Source organism: Bradysia coprophila (genome assembly GCF_014529535.1).
Source record: "Bradysia coprophila strain Holo2 chromosome X unlocalized genomic scaffold, BU_Bcop_v1 contig_79, whole genome shotgun sequence".
In the NCBI taxonomy this organism is placed as follows: domain Eukaryota; kingdom Metazoa; phylum Arthropoda; class Insecta; order Diptera; family Sciaridae; genus Bradysia; species Bradysia coprophila.
In genome coordinates, this window is record NW_023503370.1 from 719,756 (window position 1) to 736,339 (window position 16,584).

Sequence of the window (16,584 nt, forward strand, 5' to 3'; positions counted from 1 at the left end):
CAGAGAACAATTTAAATATGGATATTTCTATGCATAATTTACACGATAAATGGCGAAAAAAATGCCATGGAAATTAATTCTTTCATATTTATGTAAATTTTATGAAGCGCTCTCTCGTTCAGTGAGTTTATATTTTTGAACCAGTGGTTCGCCTCCCTCCGTTTTTCGCGTACTAAATGAGATATGTGGTTTGGAATGATACATGCGAACGATTGATGAGGAAATATTTATATTGTGCCGGAACGTGCGGCGTTGAACAATAGCAAGTTAAATAATTGAGATGAATTTGTTTAGATTGTTGATGAAAATATATTCAGCATTTCGGTTGAATATGTAAATGATGTCGAGCAATTTGGGAAATATTTTGAGTTTGCTTTCCAGCAAAAACAAAATTCGCATGAAAGTTATTTCGAAGGGGAGTGTTTCGTTTTTTGTTGTTTTGTTGATAAATTGTATAAGCATCCGTACACGGATGTACTGATATGAAATCATGGGAACTTGTATGCCTGCGATACTTAGCCCAAGTGCTCCAATTTATAAATTCAAATTACTTTTAATGCACACAAGGATATGAGTGTTATTCGACAGTGTGAAATTGAATGTTAAGCGGTTTAATATTACTTGTAGAATATTTGGAGTAATTTTTTTTTTGTTGGCTTGATGTCAGTACAGATTTTCACTTGTAGCAATCTAAAGTAATAGTCTAATCCAGAGCCAATTTTTAGAAAATTGATTTTTGAAAAAATTTGGTGAAAGTTTCCGAATTTTATTGAAAGTTTCCAAAAGTTACCAAATTTGTTGAAATTATACAAAATTGCTAAAGTTGCCAAAATTAACTGAAAATATTCAAAATTCATCATATGGTTAGTGTGCTATGTGTCTGACTACCCTAAGAAGAGATTATGGCTGTTTCTTTTTCTCCACGCTCAACCATTGTAATAGGTGAATATCTTTTTTTTGCAACGTTCTTTCCTACCCCAAGGTTTTGTAATCTATCATAGTGTACACTACCACCGACGAGGAATCATAGCTATCGACACAAAATCCTTTGAGGAGCGGTGAAACAGTCATATTTCACGGAAACTTATTGTAGTGAAAATTTCCGCAGAGAATTACGATAAACATTTCGATCTGATGCGGTTATTCTATGTGAGTCGTTGCAACTGTGCACCGACAACTCTCTGACCGTTGCCAGCGCTACTCATAAAGCCTAGTCCTCAATACAAACAGCACAATGTTTTCGGTTTATTTTCATCGCCTCTCAGCACAGCCAGTTTAGTAGAATTATTGAAATGTGCTTCGCAAATCGTTTTACATAGGAGTCAAATGAATTATATGGAAATTAAATACGTTTGCGTATTTATTGTTAATTCCGAACCAAAATCGTTTGCAAATAACACACTTATTGCGAACCATTTCAGTCGTGTCAATGTAATGAACCGAACACAAAGCTTTTGTCAATAACGAGAACCGCTTTTCTTCAATATGGGCGGTTAATTGATGAGATTGAAATTTCATTTGGAAATTTGATAAACCGAACTGACAATAAAATTTCCACTTCACCACCGAATCTTTTGTTCGAAATTTTAAGAATTTATATTTACTATATAGCAGCAGCGCCGAGATCAGCTGCTTGAAACGGAAAAACGAAAACAAATCTCGAAATATATTATGAATATAAACGAATGCGGGCTGGGTGTCATATAAAATGTGAAAATATTATACGATGGGAATCGATTTAAGGAATTGTTAGGATGAAAACCCCGAAAAAAATAAACAAATAAATAAAAATAAATAAAAACTTTTGCGTGAAGTTGTGAAAGGTCGTAGACAGTGAAAAATCGGTACCATCAAACAGAAAAATTGTTTGAAACAAAGTTTTTCTTCAATTTTTTATGTATACGAATTTTCGTTTTTTCTTTCTTCCCTCCATGTTAGGGAATAACTTCGTGTTATCATGGTACAGCCAGCAGAAAAAAATTATATGTATATAATCTCAAGGGAAGGTCTTATGTTTGAACGTAAAGTGTTTTTTTGTTTTACATTTTGTTTTATTTTACACAGCCATAACGAAACAACTAACCTTAAATCTACGTAAATTATTACAGTTTCATTTTGAAATATTTTTTCGTTTATTAATTTTTTGTTTTTATTTAATTCAGAGGGTTAAGAATTTATATTCAAATCCGGAGAGAAATTTTTTTATATATTTTCATGTTATTACGTTTTCAGATTTTCATATTCTTTGGAACAGTAACCGAACGCATTCCGACATTCCGGTATTAAACTAAGCTTTTCATGTTTAACCTTTCGCAGACATCAATCACCGGTTAGAGTATCTTTATTGGTTACGAATATACAGATTCATTTATCCGTTTTAATGCACGGATTTGGAAAAAGGATAAAGAAAAATGAAAAACCGATTAATTGTTTGCGTGCGTTGCTCCATATCTCGCGTGTATTATGCAAAATCACAAACTTGGATAATTCTTTAGTTATTTCCAGGAATTGATGATGTTTCATAAACCAATAAGAATGATTTTAGTTGCACCGGAGCGGATCTATTACTTCATTCTAAGAAACTTCAAGAGATTGAGATGTGAAATCTTTTACTTCATTTTTGTGAACATGCGTTTCTGGCTGAGAGCTTCTCGTTTATTCTTAAAGTAATTTTATCAATAACAGATGATGAGAGATTTAAGATCTGTAATTCTGTACGTACCAAATCTCATTAAAAAAAAAATAGTTCAGCCTAGAAGTTGACGTCTATAAAAACTAACAATTAAGCCTTTTGAGAGAAAATTTGAAACATGTGTAGAGAATGTTTTAATTTGAAAAAAAATGAAGAATTTTCGCGAATTGTGTTGGAAAAAGAAACGTATGAATTAGTGTCTTGTTTTTAGTCAAGACATTCTTCAAATCGACTTTTCACCGTGAAGCCATGATGTCACATTTTTGGCCAAATTAAGAAAAATGTTTGGAAATATGTGGTAGAAGTCGTGATCAACATTTTTCTTCATTTGGCCAAAAGTATGCCATAATGACTTCAAGATGAATAGTAAATTGGAAGAAATTCCTGCTAAAAAATAGCCCACTCAGTTTTATGATTATTTGAAAATTCGTGCAGCACAAATTAGTCAGTTAGGAGAAGGCTTATTTTCGCGACTTTCTTTCGTGAAATTTCTCGAAATTCTTGAAAACATCCAACATAAGACATCGATTCCATCTCTTGAAAATTCTTGAATTTTCTGAAAATTTTTGAATTTCTCAAACTTTAAAACTTTTTTGTGAATTTGCATGTATTTTTATAAGGAGAAATCAGAAACTGAATTTCTTTTAAAAAAATCTTGAAAATGGGCCTTGGGGTCCGTATGTCAAAATTTGTTATAGTTAACAACGAAAGACAGACAAACACATTTGCGGTCTAAAGACCTTCGTCGATGTGAGAAAAACATAAATTTCTAGGACATAGATTCCTCTGAGCGAAAACTCTAATGTACAACCACATAAATCAACACTATCCAGGTATTCCAATTGGTTTTTTCTTGTGTTTTTTCCCTTTTTTTTCAAGAAAATGTATAGAACACAGCCAAACACAGCAAAAGTTTTTCTTTTTGTAGGTCTTTGTTTCTGAAAATCTAAGAAAATCTAACTTGCCATATAAAAAGATTAACTTGATTGGAAATTGCACGTACTATATGCTTAGAAAAGGCCTCACAGATTCCGCATATCGTTGCTTTCCTTTTTTCGAAACGGGTTTTTATTTTTGGACGATTATTTTGTAGATGTCGTGTTGCACTTTACTTCCGATCAAACTGCAAACTGATAAATTATTAATTTATCCATTTATTACCATGCTCTATCCTCATTACATTATCGTTTTCATCGTAAAAATTAGTTGATTAAAATCATGAAATTTAAATTGTTTAATCAAATTTACATATCTCTACCCATTACCCTCTGTAGTATAGATAAGAATAATTTCCGTACTAAAGTGGACGGTAATTAATGGCTATTGATGTTTACATTCCTATTTACGATAAAATATTCTAATCAAAATATTGCCATTATCATTTGTATCTATTGCACACTGGGGTTTAGAGCCATTTCAAACTAATAAAAAATTTCATTCCATCTGCCCGAGGTTAAACCCTTCGCAACAAAAACTATTTATTGCTAGCCTGATTACGCGATGGTCATCTCTATATTCCGTTCTAGTGACATAGTATACTATAATAAAATAGCCTTGATGAGCTACTGCAAATTCAGTAGAACTTAAATATGAAACAAAATAGAACGAAAATTGTGTTATATATATTGCGAACATTCGAACAATGTTACATCAAAATGTATCATCATAAATTAATTGAATTCAGCGGAGAGTTCGAAATATGGTCAATGAGCAAAATGCAATTTAAATTTTGGCCATATGATGAGGAGTACACTGTAGCTGAAACGCTCGCGAATTAATAAATATATACGACCGTCCGTCACATACGCGAGACGTGGCATTCGATATCGAAATGTTATGCAAAGGATTTATATGCATAGATATCGTACGTTACACGTTACGTATATACCTTGTGATAGCATTGCTTTGACTAGTCAATATTAAATTAAGGGTCACGCTAATGCAACTATGCTGATGAATATGTTTGTTGTGCATCACATAGTGCTACACGCGGCATTATCAAGTGTAAGAGAAATGTTATTCGCTATGTCAACATCTTAATTAGATTTTATTGTAATTTCCGTCAATTAGTGTGATTAATTCCGTCCAGGGTAGTACAAAAGAGTGAAATTGCGTGATTGAATTGACTGATAACTTTGTCGGTTGGCCTAAATTTGCAAAATGAACTAACGATGGTTCAAATAGGCCTTTGCAACCCATGAAAACAAACTTAAACAATAGAGTTGTATCATAGCACTGCTTCTCATTTTTCCATCCTCGAAAAGCCTCCAAATTTTCAAAAATACATGCGTGTGGGATTGTATATGTGGTTGTGTTGTTTTATTCACACCAAGAAAAAGCAGAGCTGTGGTTGTATCTTTTAATTTTCAGTCTCATATGAAGATTAGAAGGATGACATGAAGCGAGTGGTTCGCAATATGGATAAGGTACAATTAACATCTTTGTTGTGGCATACAGTAAAAAGCCTTCGACTCTTTACAAACTCTAAAGTTGTCGAAAAGACAGTTACCAAAGCTTGTTGCTCAAAAAAACTTGTGAATTTACTTTTGTCACAAAATGGTTATCTCATGTAATGAATAACTTTCGCACCATCCAATGTAATCTACAATTCCCTCACAGTTGCACCAACATACCCTCATCAAGTTAACTATACTTCCAAAAGACCCAATTAGCATGTAATTGTTGGTCTTGGTACGGTTGGCTCCGTTGAAATCTATCTTGAAATGTATTGTTATTTTCATTCTCAGTTTGAAATTCGTGTCCTCCGTGGTCTTATATAGTAAAATGTATGTTTAAACGTATGAAGTAATAGATGTTGTATTAAAGAATAAGCGATATTAAAAAAAAAATCAAAAATGTTAAAATACATGCGTTCTGCACGGTATATTGTCAGAAAAAGTGTAAAGCTGGTTGTGGTTGTACTCATCGGGAGCTATAACAAAGTTGAAACTTTTATTATACAAGTGTCGCTCAAAGTGATTCAATTGAAAGTCGTAGATGAAATTTTCTATTAAAAGTTTTGGGTATTATCGTCACACATAAAGCCATTTCGAGTTGTAACACCTCGCAACACGAATCGTTTTACTTACGGATTATCGTTCCTCGAATGGTGTAACCGTATTATATGATCAGATATATTTATATATTTATACCTGTCACGGTCAGTTATTCCTCCGTTCATTCGAAATGTGATTTTCCAACTGAATAGAATCATATCTTCTCTGTCTGCCAACCAATTGTACTGGCTGATGTTGGAAATCGTATAACATTTCATTCATATTGTATTTTTGTACGAAACGGTAAATTTTATTAAGGTAAAATGTTGTCTATCTACACAGGAACATAGAAGGGTTGTTGAGGTATCGTTCGTAAGTGATTAATAAACCAGTTTTATCATCACGTTTCCCACAGAGAAATCGAACTTCTTCTTCACTGAATTTTACCACATCGATACTTCATTTGAAAAACAATTTCTGATTTCTGATTTATTGAAAGATAAAGAAAAAACAAAAATACAGCTAGAAAAGCAGGTTCAATAGAGCTTAAGGAATTTGCATAAAATATAATTGAATATTCGGTGCGCATTATAAACAATACACCTTTCCTATTTCAACATCTATAAACTCAATTTAAATATTTCATTATTTTACATTATTTGAATTGTAAATGTTCAGCGTTTCAGAAAGCGAGTATCACCAAATTAATAGACAAATATTAAGTTCCCTGTATATATTTGAACCCCATCCATATTCGTCATACTATTTTACCTTTGAACAGTGATAACAATTGAAGGGCTGATCCGAAAAACAATACACAAGTTGTACAAGCTTGTGGTGGTGAGCATTATTTGTTGATCACAGCATCGCATATATGCTATATACACATATTGCATGTTGTTTTATAAATAGACAATATTATACATATATACGACTGTCAAGTGTATAAAGTTAATGTAGATATGCTAAAAACAACAGATAATCCTACAAAACAAATCTATATTATAATACAACAATTGGAAGCTAGGTTGCGTTGATACATCGAATTTATTTGATTTTCGTGCAATTTAACATCAAAACAATTTAATATGTTTCATGTACCGAATGTACCAATATGTGAACAGTAGTGGAACACAGCGCTGCTGAGAGAGTATAGTGTGTCTGCATGCTCCCATATAATATGCATGTAAACTGTAAACCCTAAATAGCATTCCACTCCCTATCTCCCCATATGAATGCGTTACATGGTGTAGGCTCCACAACATTTACAATATTGAATATAGATACAACGAGCTACTCGCTCTAAATATAGTTCTTAGTGGCACAGTGTCGGGAGTATTTGCATTTTGTTCGTTTTATATATAAATTTGCAATTATTTCCATGTTTATGTTTACTTATTAAGTATACTGGACGTTGAGCAAACAATTTCAATGATGAAAACTATGGAAAAATCTATGTATAAAATTGTGCACTGTTGTGTACTCTATATGGACACCGAAACCGAATTGGGATCGGAAATGAGCTGGTTTTTATTGACTGTATTCTCGTTAATCTACGAAATTATTTGATTTGTTCAATAAATTGTTATAAAATCTATGTCAATTATGCACTACACATCTTTGCCTCGATTTTCAAATGTTTTACTATATAGCAAATGATGCAGCTGACTGATTAATTGTGACAATTGTTGTATGATACCGTTTTTTGTAATTGAATATGAAATTTAATTGAATTTCCACATCACCATAGTTTAGGATTGAATATATCAATAGAAAGAAGATTCTAGAAGGGGAACCTAACGAGATTTTGGTTGTGAACGAAAACGGTCCTAACACCCTATAGACTAAGGGATACAACCCCAAAAGTGTCCTTTTTGAGGATTTTCAAAGCTTGTAGAGTCTACTTGTGGAAGTACGACCTCTGTAACTGTAGAAAAAACATGAAAGATGTTGAAGATGAATAAAAAAAACAGATAAAAATTGGTTCAGGGTATCGCGACCTTTGCATAAAGGTAGCTATATGATCTGGTTTTACATATATAAACCGAGTTTTCTATAAGTTTTCTTTATATAGTGAGTACATTGTACCCTCTTCAAACTCGTGCTTCCACCCACGCAATAAAAACACATACTAAACGAGATAATCGCAATTTACTGGTAAATGAAGACTGAAATGTAGTAATGCTTAAGGTTGGGGAGGTAACGCCAATCGCCACTTAATTGGTGCTAGGAGAACGAGCACTTCTACTGATTTTACCATGCAAAAAATGCACCGCGTCATCACGGTAGCGATAATCATTACGATAAGCGAATTTTTTGTTTGACAATTCGACAGATTTTCATCAAGGGTGTCACCCATGCATTATCTATATTGACGATAACTTCTCCGTAGAGAGCACCGAACGAATAAGGAATAAAATCAAATATGTAAGAATGGCAGTTGCGTTCAAAAGATAGATCGTAATTTCAGCGAGTTTCAGAGTATTTGGAAAAAAATTTAAGGCAATGAATACCTCTCTCATTAAGTATTAATTTCGCATAACTGAAAATGCGCTTCGCACAAGGTATACATTTCTCACTAGACAAATATTTCGCTCTAGATATCTCGCTCTATTAATACGTATCGCATTAGGTATCGCATTGTGTGTTATCACACTAATTGTCTTTAATTCACGAATATAATATGACAAAGATTGGTTTTAAACGATTAACAAAAAAACAGTAGCGACGTTAAACTTTTTAAGTTTTAGTTGCAGCATAAGTGTCCCAGAAATCTTGAAGAATATAACTCCATCAACATTTACACCAGTTTTTCTTTCGTAAATTATTATCATAAATAAGGGGCCGCTACGTAACGAAAACATCAGGATTTTTAAGAAATGTCATGTCAAAGGCATAATAATATCCGAAATAAATGTGTGGACTGTTACGCTATGCCCCTTGCGTTACGTAATAAGTTCCACATTTGATCAATTTTTGTACAATTTCTCTATAAAGTCTTTGCGGCCTAGGAGAGTTAAAATAATCGTCTTAGAAACGTTAGATCTATAAATTTGTTTATCGTAATCAATCCATCTATAATTGGTCGTAAAAATTTCAAAAGTCTTCTCGAACTTAAGTTATTTACGACAGTTATGCCAATGGAGATAAACAATTTTTGCCTCGCACTGAAAGTGTGACTGCATGAAATTTCATTCGATATCGGTTAGTGAAGACTGAACGATGTGGCTGAAATTGTTGTTGTCGGTACTGTGTTTTGCAAGCTTGGCGCATAGTCAAGAAGGTGATGATTTTCTTTACGGAAATTTTCCAGATGATTTTATGTGGGGATTCGGTATACCTTTAAAACAGAATTACATTTTGAATTATTTTTAAATATTTTGTTCAATTTGAAGCAACTGCTGCATACCAAATTGAAGGTGGATGGGATGCAGATGGTAAGAACTCGAAAATGCAGTAAAAATTTTTGATTTTCGCTATAAAATTGTGAAACTTGAGTAGATAAAGGACGAAACTCTTGGGATTTTTATTCTCATCAAAATAACGGAGCAAATATTGATGACGGGAAAAATGGGGATATCGCCTGCGATTCATACCACAAGTACTCCGAAGACGTTAAGCTACTAAAAGAGATAGGAGTGTGTCAAAGAATAGCATTCGATTTCTAAAAAGAATTGACAAAACCTTCATGTTCTTAGGCTAAGTCATACCGCTTCTCATTATCCTGGTCTCGAATTATTCCCACGGGGAAAATAGCAAACGGAATTAGTTTTGCTGGGCTCGATTACTACAACAAATTAATCGACGCCCTGTTGGCGGAAGGTATCGTTCCGTTTGTCACTCTGTTTCACTGGGATACACCCATGGGCATTCAAGACGATGGTGGTTGGTTGCATGACGATATAGTGGATCATTTTGCCGATTATGCCAAAGTCGCTTTCTCCGCGTTCGGAGATCGAGTAAAATTTTGGATGTCGTTTAACGAGCCGCAGATTTTTTGTAATGCCAAATGGAACTATGGGGCTAGTCGTGACACTAACCCCTTCGAAGAACCGCCAGTTAAGCCGTATATCTGCAGTCACAATGTAGTTAAGGCGCACGCAAAGGCTTGGAGAATCTATGACGAAATGTTTCGGTCATTACAAAATGGACAAATGGGAATAGCTTTGAATTGTGACTGGTATGAGCCAAAAGATAGAAGTGATCCAGAACACATCGCTGCAATGGAAAGGGCATTGCACTTTAAAGTAAATCTGCGTGCTCACCATAAATAATTCAAATTTATTGAAAATGTTGTCTTAGTTTGGATGGTGGGCTCATCCATTGACTTCCGGAAAATATCCCCCAGTTATGAGAGAACTCGTTGACGCTAAAAGTAACGTAAACGAATCTAGGCTACCAATTTTTGATGAGGAATGGACAGAAATTATAAATGGTAGTATTGCACAGTGGTACTAGAAAATTAAAAACCTGGTGACGGCGTAGTCTGAAATTTGTTTTGTTGATAAAACTAATTTTACTGAAGTACTAGAGTTGACCGATTCTTTTGTTATTATTATGAAAGGAACTGTGGATTTTCTGGGATTAAATCACTATGGAACACAATATGTATTGCCTTCAGATGGTAGTAATGGTGGTACAAATGGTGATGCAAACATTAGAACAGAAGGCGATCCAGCTTGGAATAAGTAAAATAAAATTAAAATTTATAACAACAGGAGTCCAGTCACATTTTAAACAACATAATTCTGTAGGTCTGGAATCGGTTGGAATGTGGTTCCTTACGGTTTCAGAAATATTTTAACGTGGATTCATGAGGAATACAAACTTCCGATTTATGTCACTGAAAACGGTTACGGAGATTTAGAATCGGTGGGACTCGATGATCCTGGTCGACAAAACTACTACAGAGGTTATATCAACGAAATGCTAAAATCGATTAAGTTTGATCACGCCGATGTTAGAGGGTACACAGCGTGGACACTTCTTGACAATTTTGAGTGGGAAAAAGGCTACACGTAAGAGCTGTGGATAGGTAAAAAAATGCCTTCTAGTAACATGTTCTTATTTACGGCAGCGTACGATTCGGTGTTCATTATGTCGATTTTAACAACCCAGATAGGCCGCGAACTCCCAAAGGATCGGCGAAACAATTAGCGAAAATATTTGCGGATAATGGATTCCGTAAAGAAGATAACGAATTTCTTTATGGTCGATTCCCCGATGGATTTGTTTGGGGCTTAGGTAATGATGTATTCAAAATCAAATTCTAACAACAACCAAAAATCGTAAATTTTTTCTGTGAATTTTAGCAACGTCTGCATACCAAATTGAAGGAGGATGGGATGCCGGGGGTAAGATTACCAATTTTTTCAATTAAAGATGTCATTTAATTTTTGTTTTTTGTCATATTAGATAAGGGTGAGAATAGTTGGGATTTCTGGACCCATCAAAATGATGGAGCAAACATTGCGGATTCAAAAAATGGTGACATTGCTTGTGACTCATACCATAAATACCTCGAAGACGTTAAATTACTAAAAGACATGGGCGTAAGTCGATAGTATTGATTTGGCATTCTAAAACTAATTTACTTTCCTTGAACAAAGGCGAATTTCTACCGTTTTTCATTATCCTGGTCACGCCTCATTCCCACTGGCAAAATAGCAAACGGCGTTAGTTTTGCAGGTCTAGATTACTACAACAAATTAATCGACGCCTTATTGGCAGAAGGAATTTCTCCATTTATAACACTGTATCACTGGGACACACCAATGGGTATTCAGAACGATGGGGGTTGGCTACACGATGATATAGTGGATCATTTTGCCGATTATGCCAGAGTCGCTTTCGCCGCGTTCGGAGATCGAGTGAAACTGTGGCTTACGTTTAACGAACCATACCTATTCTGTTTGAATAACTGGAACTATGGAGAAACATCTCCATTCCAAGAACCGCCAGTTAAACCGTACATCTGCAGTCACAATGTAATTAAGGCACACGCGAAGGCTTGGAGAATTTACGACGAAGAATTCAGAGCAACGCAAAATGGTCAAATGGGAATAACGTTGCTTTGCAATTGGCCCGAGCCGAAAGATAGAAGTGATCCCGAACACATCGCTGCAATGGAAAGGGCATTGCACTTCAAGGTGAATCTGGCGACGCATACGTTTCATGCAAATTTATTGAAAATTTTATTCTTAGTTTGGATGGTGGGCTCATCCATTGACAACAGGAGAATATCCACCAATAATGAGGGAGTTGATTGATGCTAAAAGTAACGGAAGTGAATCGAGATTACCGACTTTTGATGCCGAATGGACGGAAATTATTAACGGTAATTTCTGCTGCGATCATACTAACTACCGCTATTACACTTTACTGTATCCTAGGAACTCTTGATTTCATCGGGTTGAATACTTATAACTCTTATTACGTCCTACCTTCTGATAACAACCGTTGGGTCGATGGTGATGCAAATATTCGTACCGAAAATGATCCAGCGTGGAACAGGTAAATTAGCTGTAATATACATTCGATACAATCGATGCATCAACCGATTTTAGATCCGGAGTCGGCTGGCCGGTCGTACCTTACGGCTTCCGAAATATTCTAACGTGGATCCATGAAGAATACAGACTTCCTATTTATGTCACGGAAAACGGTTACGGATCGCTTGAATCGGAAGGACTCGACGATGTTGACAGACAAAACTATTACAGAGCCTACATCAATGAAATGCTTAAGTCGATTGTACATGACAAGGCTGATGTAAGAGGTTATACGGCTTGGAGCTTAATGGACAATTTCGAGTGGATGGTGGGATACACGTACGTATCGAGTAAATAATGTTTGGTTTCGTGCGATTAATCGGTTTTTTTTCCTGTGCGGACCAGGGCAAGATTTGGTGTGAACTACGTTGATTTTAATGATCCAGAACGACCGAGAACGCCAAAAGGATCGGCCATTCTACTGAAACAATTATTTGCAGATCATGGCTTTTACGAACCGATTCAAAGTACAAGCAGCCCTGAAACAACTGAAATTGCTTCAACCACATCTACCACTGAAAGAACGACAACAATCTCATCATCTGCAATAAACATTCGAAATAGTTTTTACGGAATTTCGTTGTGGTGGTGCTTGACATGTTTGATGTGGTATTTGAAATAAAATCTGGTTTTGAGTTGAAGTGGGTGAGTCGAAAGTACTTTCAAGCAAAATGGAACACACCGATGACTGGATGTGGCACATCCGATGTGCAAATGAACATTCTTCTTAGTAGAAACAGTCATCGATATTTGATGGCGTTTAAAGCACAGATTTCTAATTTCAACTTCTTTACCCTGTTACCCGATAAATTGTCTTGGAAAAATGACTGAAATCAAAACTACCCCACTATCCATATTCTCCGACACTTTCATTTTTCACACGATAATGCAATTTATAAAAATTTGTCAGAAAAAATATTGGCAAATTTCGTTGAAAAATGACTCCATTAGCAGCAGAGATCATTTTACAATAAAGATTCCCAAATAACGTTGTGTATAGTATAATGATTACTGTGGAAAATGTCCATGCATGAAAAAGCACGTAAAATATTTCCGGTTATAAACTTAAAGAGTTTTTCAAATACTTATCGTTAAGAGAAATAAACAAGGAGATAAAAACTTTTTTCCGTTCGCTGCTTTGTAGCACTTTATACCTGCTTCAACACGTCCTAAGTTTACGACAAAGAAAATCATCTTTGAGAAAGATATTTCAATTATTAAAATCTTTTTTTTTTTTGTAGGTACTATTCACACATAGTGTGAATAGTCAAATAAAGACTTTGTGCGGTTAGTCCTTAGTTTCAAAATGTAACAGTTTTAATGTTTCGTATAATAGGTTGTGTTTTCCTTGACCGTGTAAACAATGAATGAGGGTTTCGGTTCTCCTTGATTTCGAATAATATTTTGACATAATTACCCTCCTCTACAAACACTTTGTAAAAGGGAGCAAAATTCTCCTCTACAAACCATTGGTAAAAGGAAGCAAAAACACTTTGTGAGAGGAAGCATGTCTATTTCCCACAAGCGACGTGTAAAAGAAAAGCATTACTGTCTTCACCACAGTGCTTGTAGAAGAGAGTGACGCTTCCGTTTACAAAATGTTTGTAATAGAGTGCGTACAAAATGTCAAAACATTAACGGTTACATATTCATGTGTTAAGTCAATGCTGGCTTTATAAATAATAAACACTTTGTGCGAATCGGCGAATAGTCAAATAAAGACTATTCGCACAAAGTGTCATTACTAATGGCTGGTCTTTATTTGACTATTCGCACATTGCACGAATAGCCTTTTCATATCTTTTTTGTGGAAGAAAAAAAAATATTTTAACGATGCAAAGTGTGTACATGTTAGAAATGAAAGTTTGGAATTTTCATCACACAACTTTTCATCAAAGCTTTTTGCTCTTAATCACTTCTGGTAACTATTTGATATGTAAGTATTCTTTATACGTTAACCAAGTAAACCAAGTACACTGTCAACAATTTGAACATATGATTGAAAACATTCGTTCCAACACACGGTTTTCCAGCTTTGACACAAAAATAAAGGAAATTATTTGTTGATCATTTAGTGATATCAGACATTTTAAGGTCTTAAAGAATTGATTTTATTTGAAGTTGGACCGATTTATAATAGTTGGCAGAAAATTAATGAAATTTGTTGTCCGATCTCACCTACTAAAAAATATTAGTTGTCTAAATATCATAAGAACAATAGAAAAGTGTAGGCATAAACAACAAATTTGTATAGCTTTTCTGAAACGTCAACGAAAATTTTCGATTCCACTTTGGCGTGTTATTCGTCATATACAGTTGAAGTCAGTAAAATTTGTGTTTACTTCAGCTATTTTTATATCGCCCAAAACCACTTACAGTGGAGGTGTGACGCAAGTCCTGTTATCCACTTACAAAAGAACTGATATCGGTGTAGGTGACGCTTACAGGTTCGACACGCAAAAAGGTATGCGTCACAAATGGCAGCTGATGAGGAAAGTACGCGAAAGTTTTATCAACAAAAATTTACCAGAAAAATTTTAGGAAGAAAATTATAATAAAAAAGTTTGCGTCAAAAAGTGGCAGATGATTCGGCTTTCTTCTGTTTGAATTCCATTTTTTAAAGGAATATATTTCACAATTTTCAAAATTTTCATTCCTCAACATCTGCCACTTGTGACGCAAACTTTTTTATTATAATTTTCTTCCTAAAATTTTTCTGGTAAATTTTTGTTGATAAAACTTTCGCGTACTTCCCTCATCAGCTGCCATTTGTGACGCATACCTTTTTGCGTGTCGAACCTGTAAGCGTCACCTACACCGATATCAGTTCTTTTGTAAGTGGATAACAGGACTTGCGTCACACCTCCACTGTAAGTGGTTTTGGGCGATATCAGCTCTTTTGTAAGTTGTGCTTTTTTAGAATTTGGTCGCAGATAATAGACAATCATATTGTGCAGTTTGAACGAAAATATCATAGATCCCAAATACGCGACTTTTTAAGAAAACCATGAAACACGTATCGACTAGAATCTAAAACTCTATAACTTTGTCTTTTACACGAGGTTTCTATCTGCCGTATTTTCCGAGTTATGGCTGACATAGCTCGCACTTAAAACGCTCATAGCTCCCAAATAGACGACTTTTTAGGAAAACCATGAAACACGTATCGACTAGAATCTAAAACTCTATAACTTTGTCTTTTACACGAGGTTTCTATCTGCAGTATTTTCCGAGTTATGGCTGACATAGCTCACACTTAAAACGCTCATAGCTTCCAAATAGACGACTTTTTTGGAAAACCATGAAACACGTGTCGACTGAAATCTGAAACTCTATAAATTTGTCTTTTAAACGAACTTTCTATCTGCCATATTTTCTGAGTTATAGGCCCCATAGCTCAATACCTTAAAACGCTCATAGCTCCGAAATTATAAGCTTTTATAAAAATTCCTTCAAATTAGTTTCTTAGAATTACGTCCTTAACATACCCTGAAAATTTCAGCCAAATCCACCGGTAAATTAAAAAGTTTCGCCGTAACAAAGTAACAAAGTAACAAAGGTTGGTAAAATTCATCAATTTCAAAATGCATGAAAATCCATTTCTTCATACAAATTTCTACAAATTTCCAAGTTTTGAAATATAATATCTTGGCCAAATCTTAACCTTATGAGGCGTGTGATAGCTCGTTGAACTCGTATAGACGCACAGATTATGAATAAAATACTTTGGGGGTAGTAGGAGCAAAGGGGGAAAAGTCAAAAAGTTCGTGTATATATGTTCCTCAGTCCTGCGGAAAAAAAAATTTGTCAAATTTTTCAGTGTGAACGGACTTGCGTCACGGCCCTTCACTAACGTAGGGCCATGATCACTATTTGTTAGCAAGTTACAGCAGACCCTAGTAATATGATCGGACGAAGAAGAGTCTTTTTATTTTGACGAGTTTAATGTACTATTAAGAGTCGTACGCACTCATGGCAGTAGTATAACTGAAGAAGCTGTGTATTTGTATGACTCGGCCATCTGGTAAAACAACCTTGCTGCAGCTGTTTTACCAGTGGGTCTACTATATGCTCCTACAAACACTATGTACTTTACACACAAATTTGGTTGACTTTAACTGTATAACTGTAATCGAATTTCTGTGAAGTGAATCTTTATCATAAACACCAACAAAACTGTCTGTTTTTTCCCTTCATATATATATATGTAAAACCAAAGAAAAACACTGAACAACCCGTCGTCGCCCATTGACGGAATCCCTAATCACATCATATTTTTCTGTGCGAACAGAAAAAGTATTCCAATTAAGAAGTAATCCAACCAACCAATAAAAAGAAATACGAA

General features: G+C 34.8%; 2 protein-coding genes across 4 annotated transcripts in view; one reads left to right on the top strand and one right to left on the bottom strand.

Moving 5' to 3' along the window:
• LOC119070389 (probable GPI-anchored adhesin-like protein PGA55) overlaps window positions 1-16,584 on the bottom strand; it is an 89,159-nt gene that overhangs the window by 54,233 nt on the left and 18,342 nt on the right. The window lies entirely within an intron of this gene.
• On the top strand, window positions 8,655-12,886 carry LOC119070388 (lactase-phlorizin hydrolase-like). The gene is made up of 15 exons (XM_037174706.1): window positions 8,655-9,022; window positions 9,084-9,125; window positions 9,190-9,326; window positions 9,387-9,935; window positions 9,991-10,123; window positions 10,253-10,376; window positions 10,443-10,706; window positions 10,766-10,932; window positions 11,001-11,042; window positions 11,104-11,240; window positions 11,298-11,837; window positions 11,893-12,025; window positions 12,081-12,201; window positions 12,255-12,518; window positions 12,585-12,886. Exons 1-15 carry the CDS (start codon window positions 8,911-8,913, stop codon window positions 12,859-12,861), a joined length of 3,042 nt encoding a protein of 1,013 aa, XP_037030601.1. The 5' UTR covers window positions 8,655-8,910; the 3' UTR covers window positions 12,862-12,886.

Excerpts from the sequence above, each read along its gene's own strand:
- LOC119070388 (XM_037174706.1), top strand. The coding sequence starts at position 8,911 with ATGTGGCTGAAATTGTTGTTGTCGGTACTGTGTTTTGCAAGCTTGGCG. Across the intron at positions 12,026-12,080 it reads ATGGACGGAAATTATTAACG|GAACTCTTGATTTCATCGGG; the intron begins GTAATTTCTGCT and ends ACTGTATCCTAG. Across the intron at positions 12,519-12,584 it reads GAGTGGATGGTGGGATACAC|GGCAAGATTTGGTGTGAACT; the intron begins GTACGTATCGAG and ends TGTGCGGACCAG.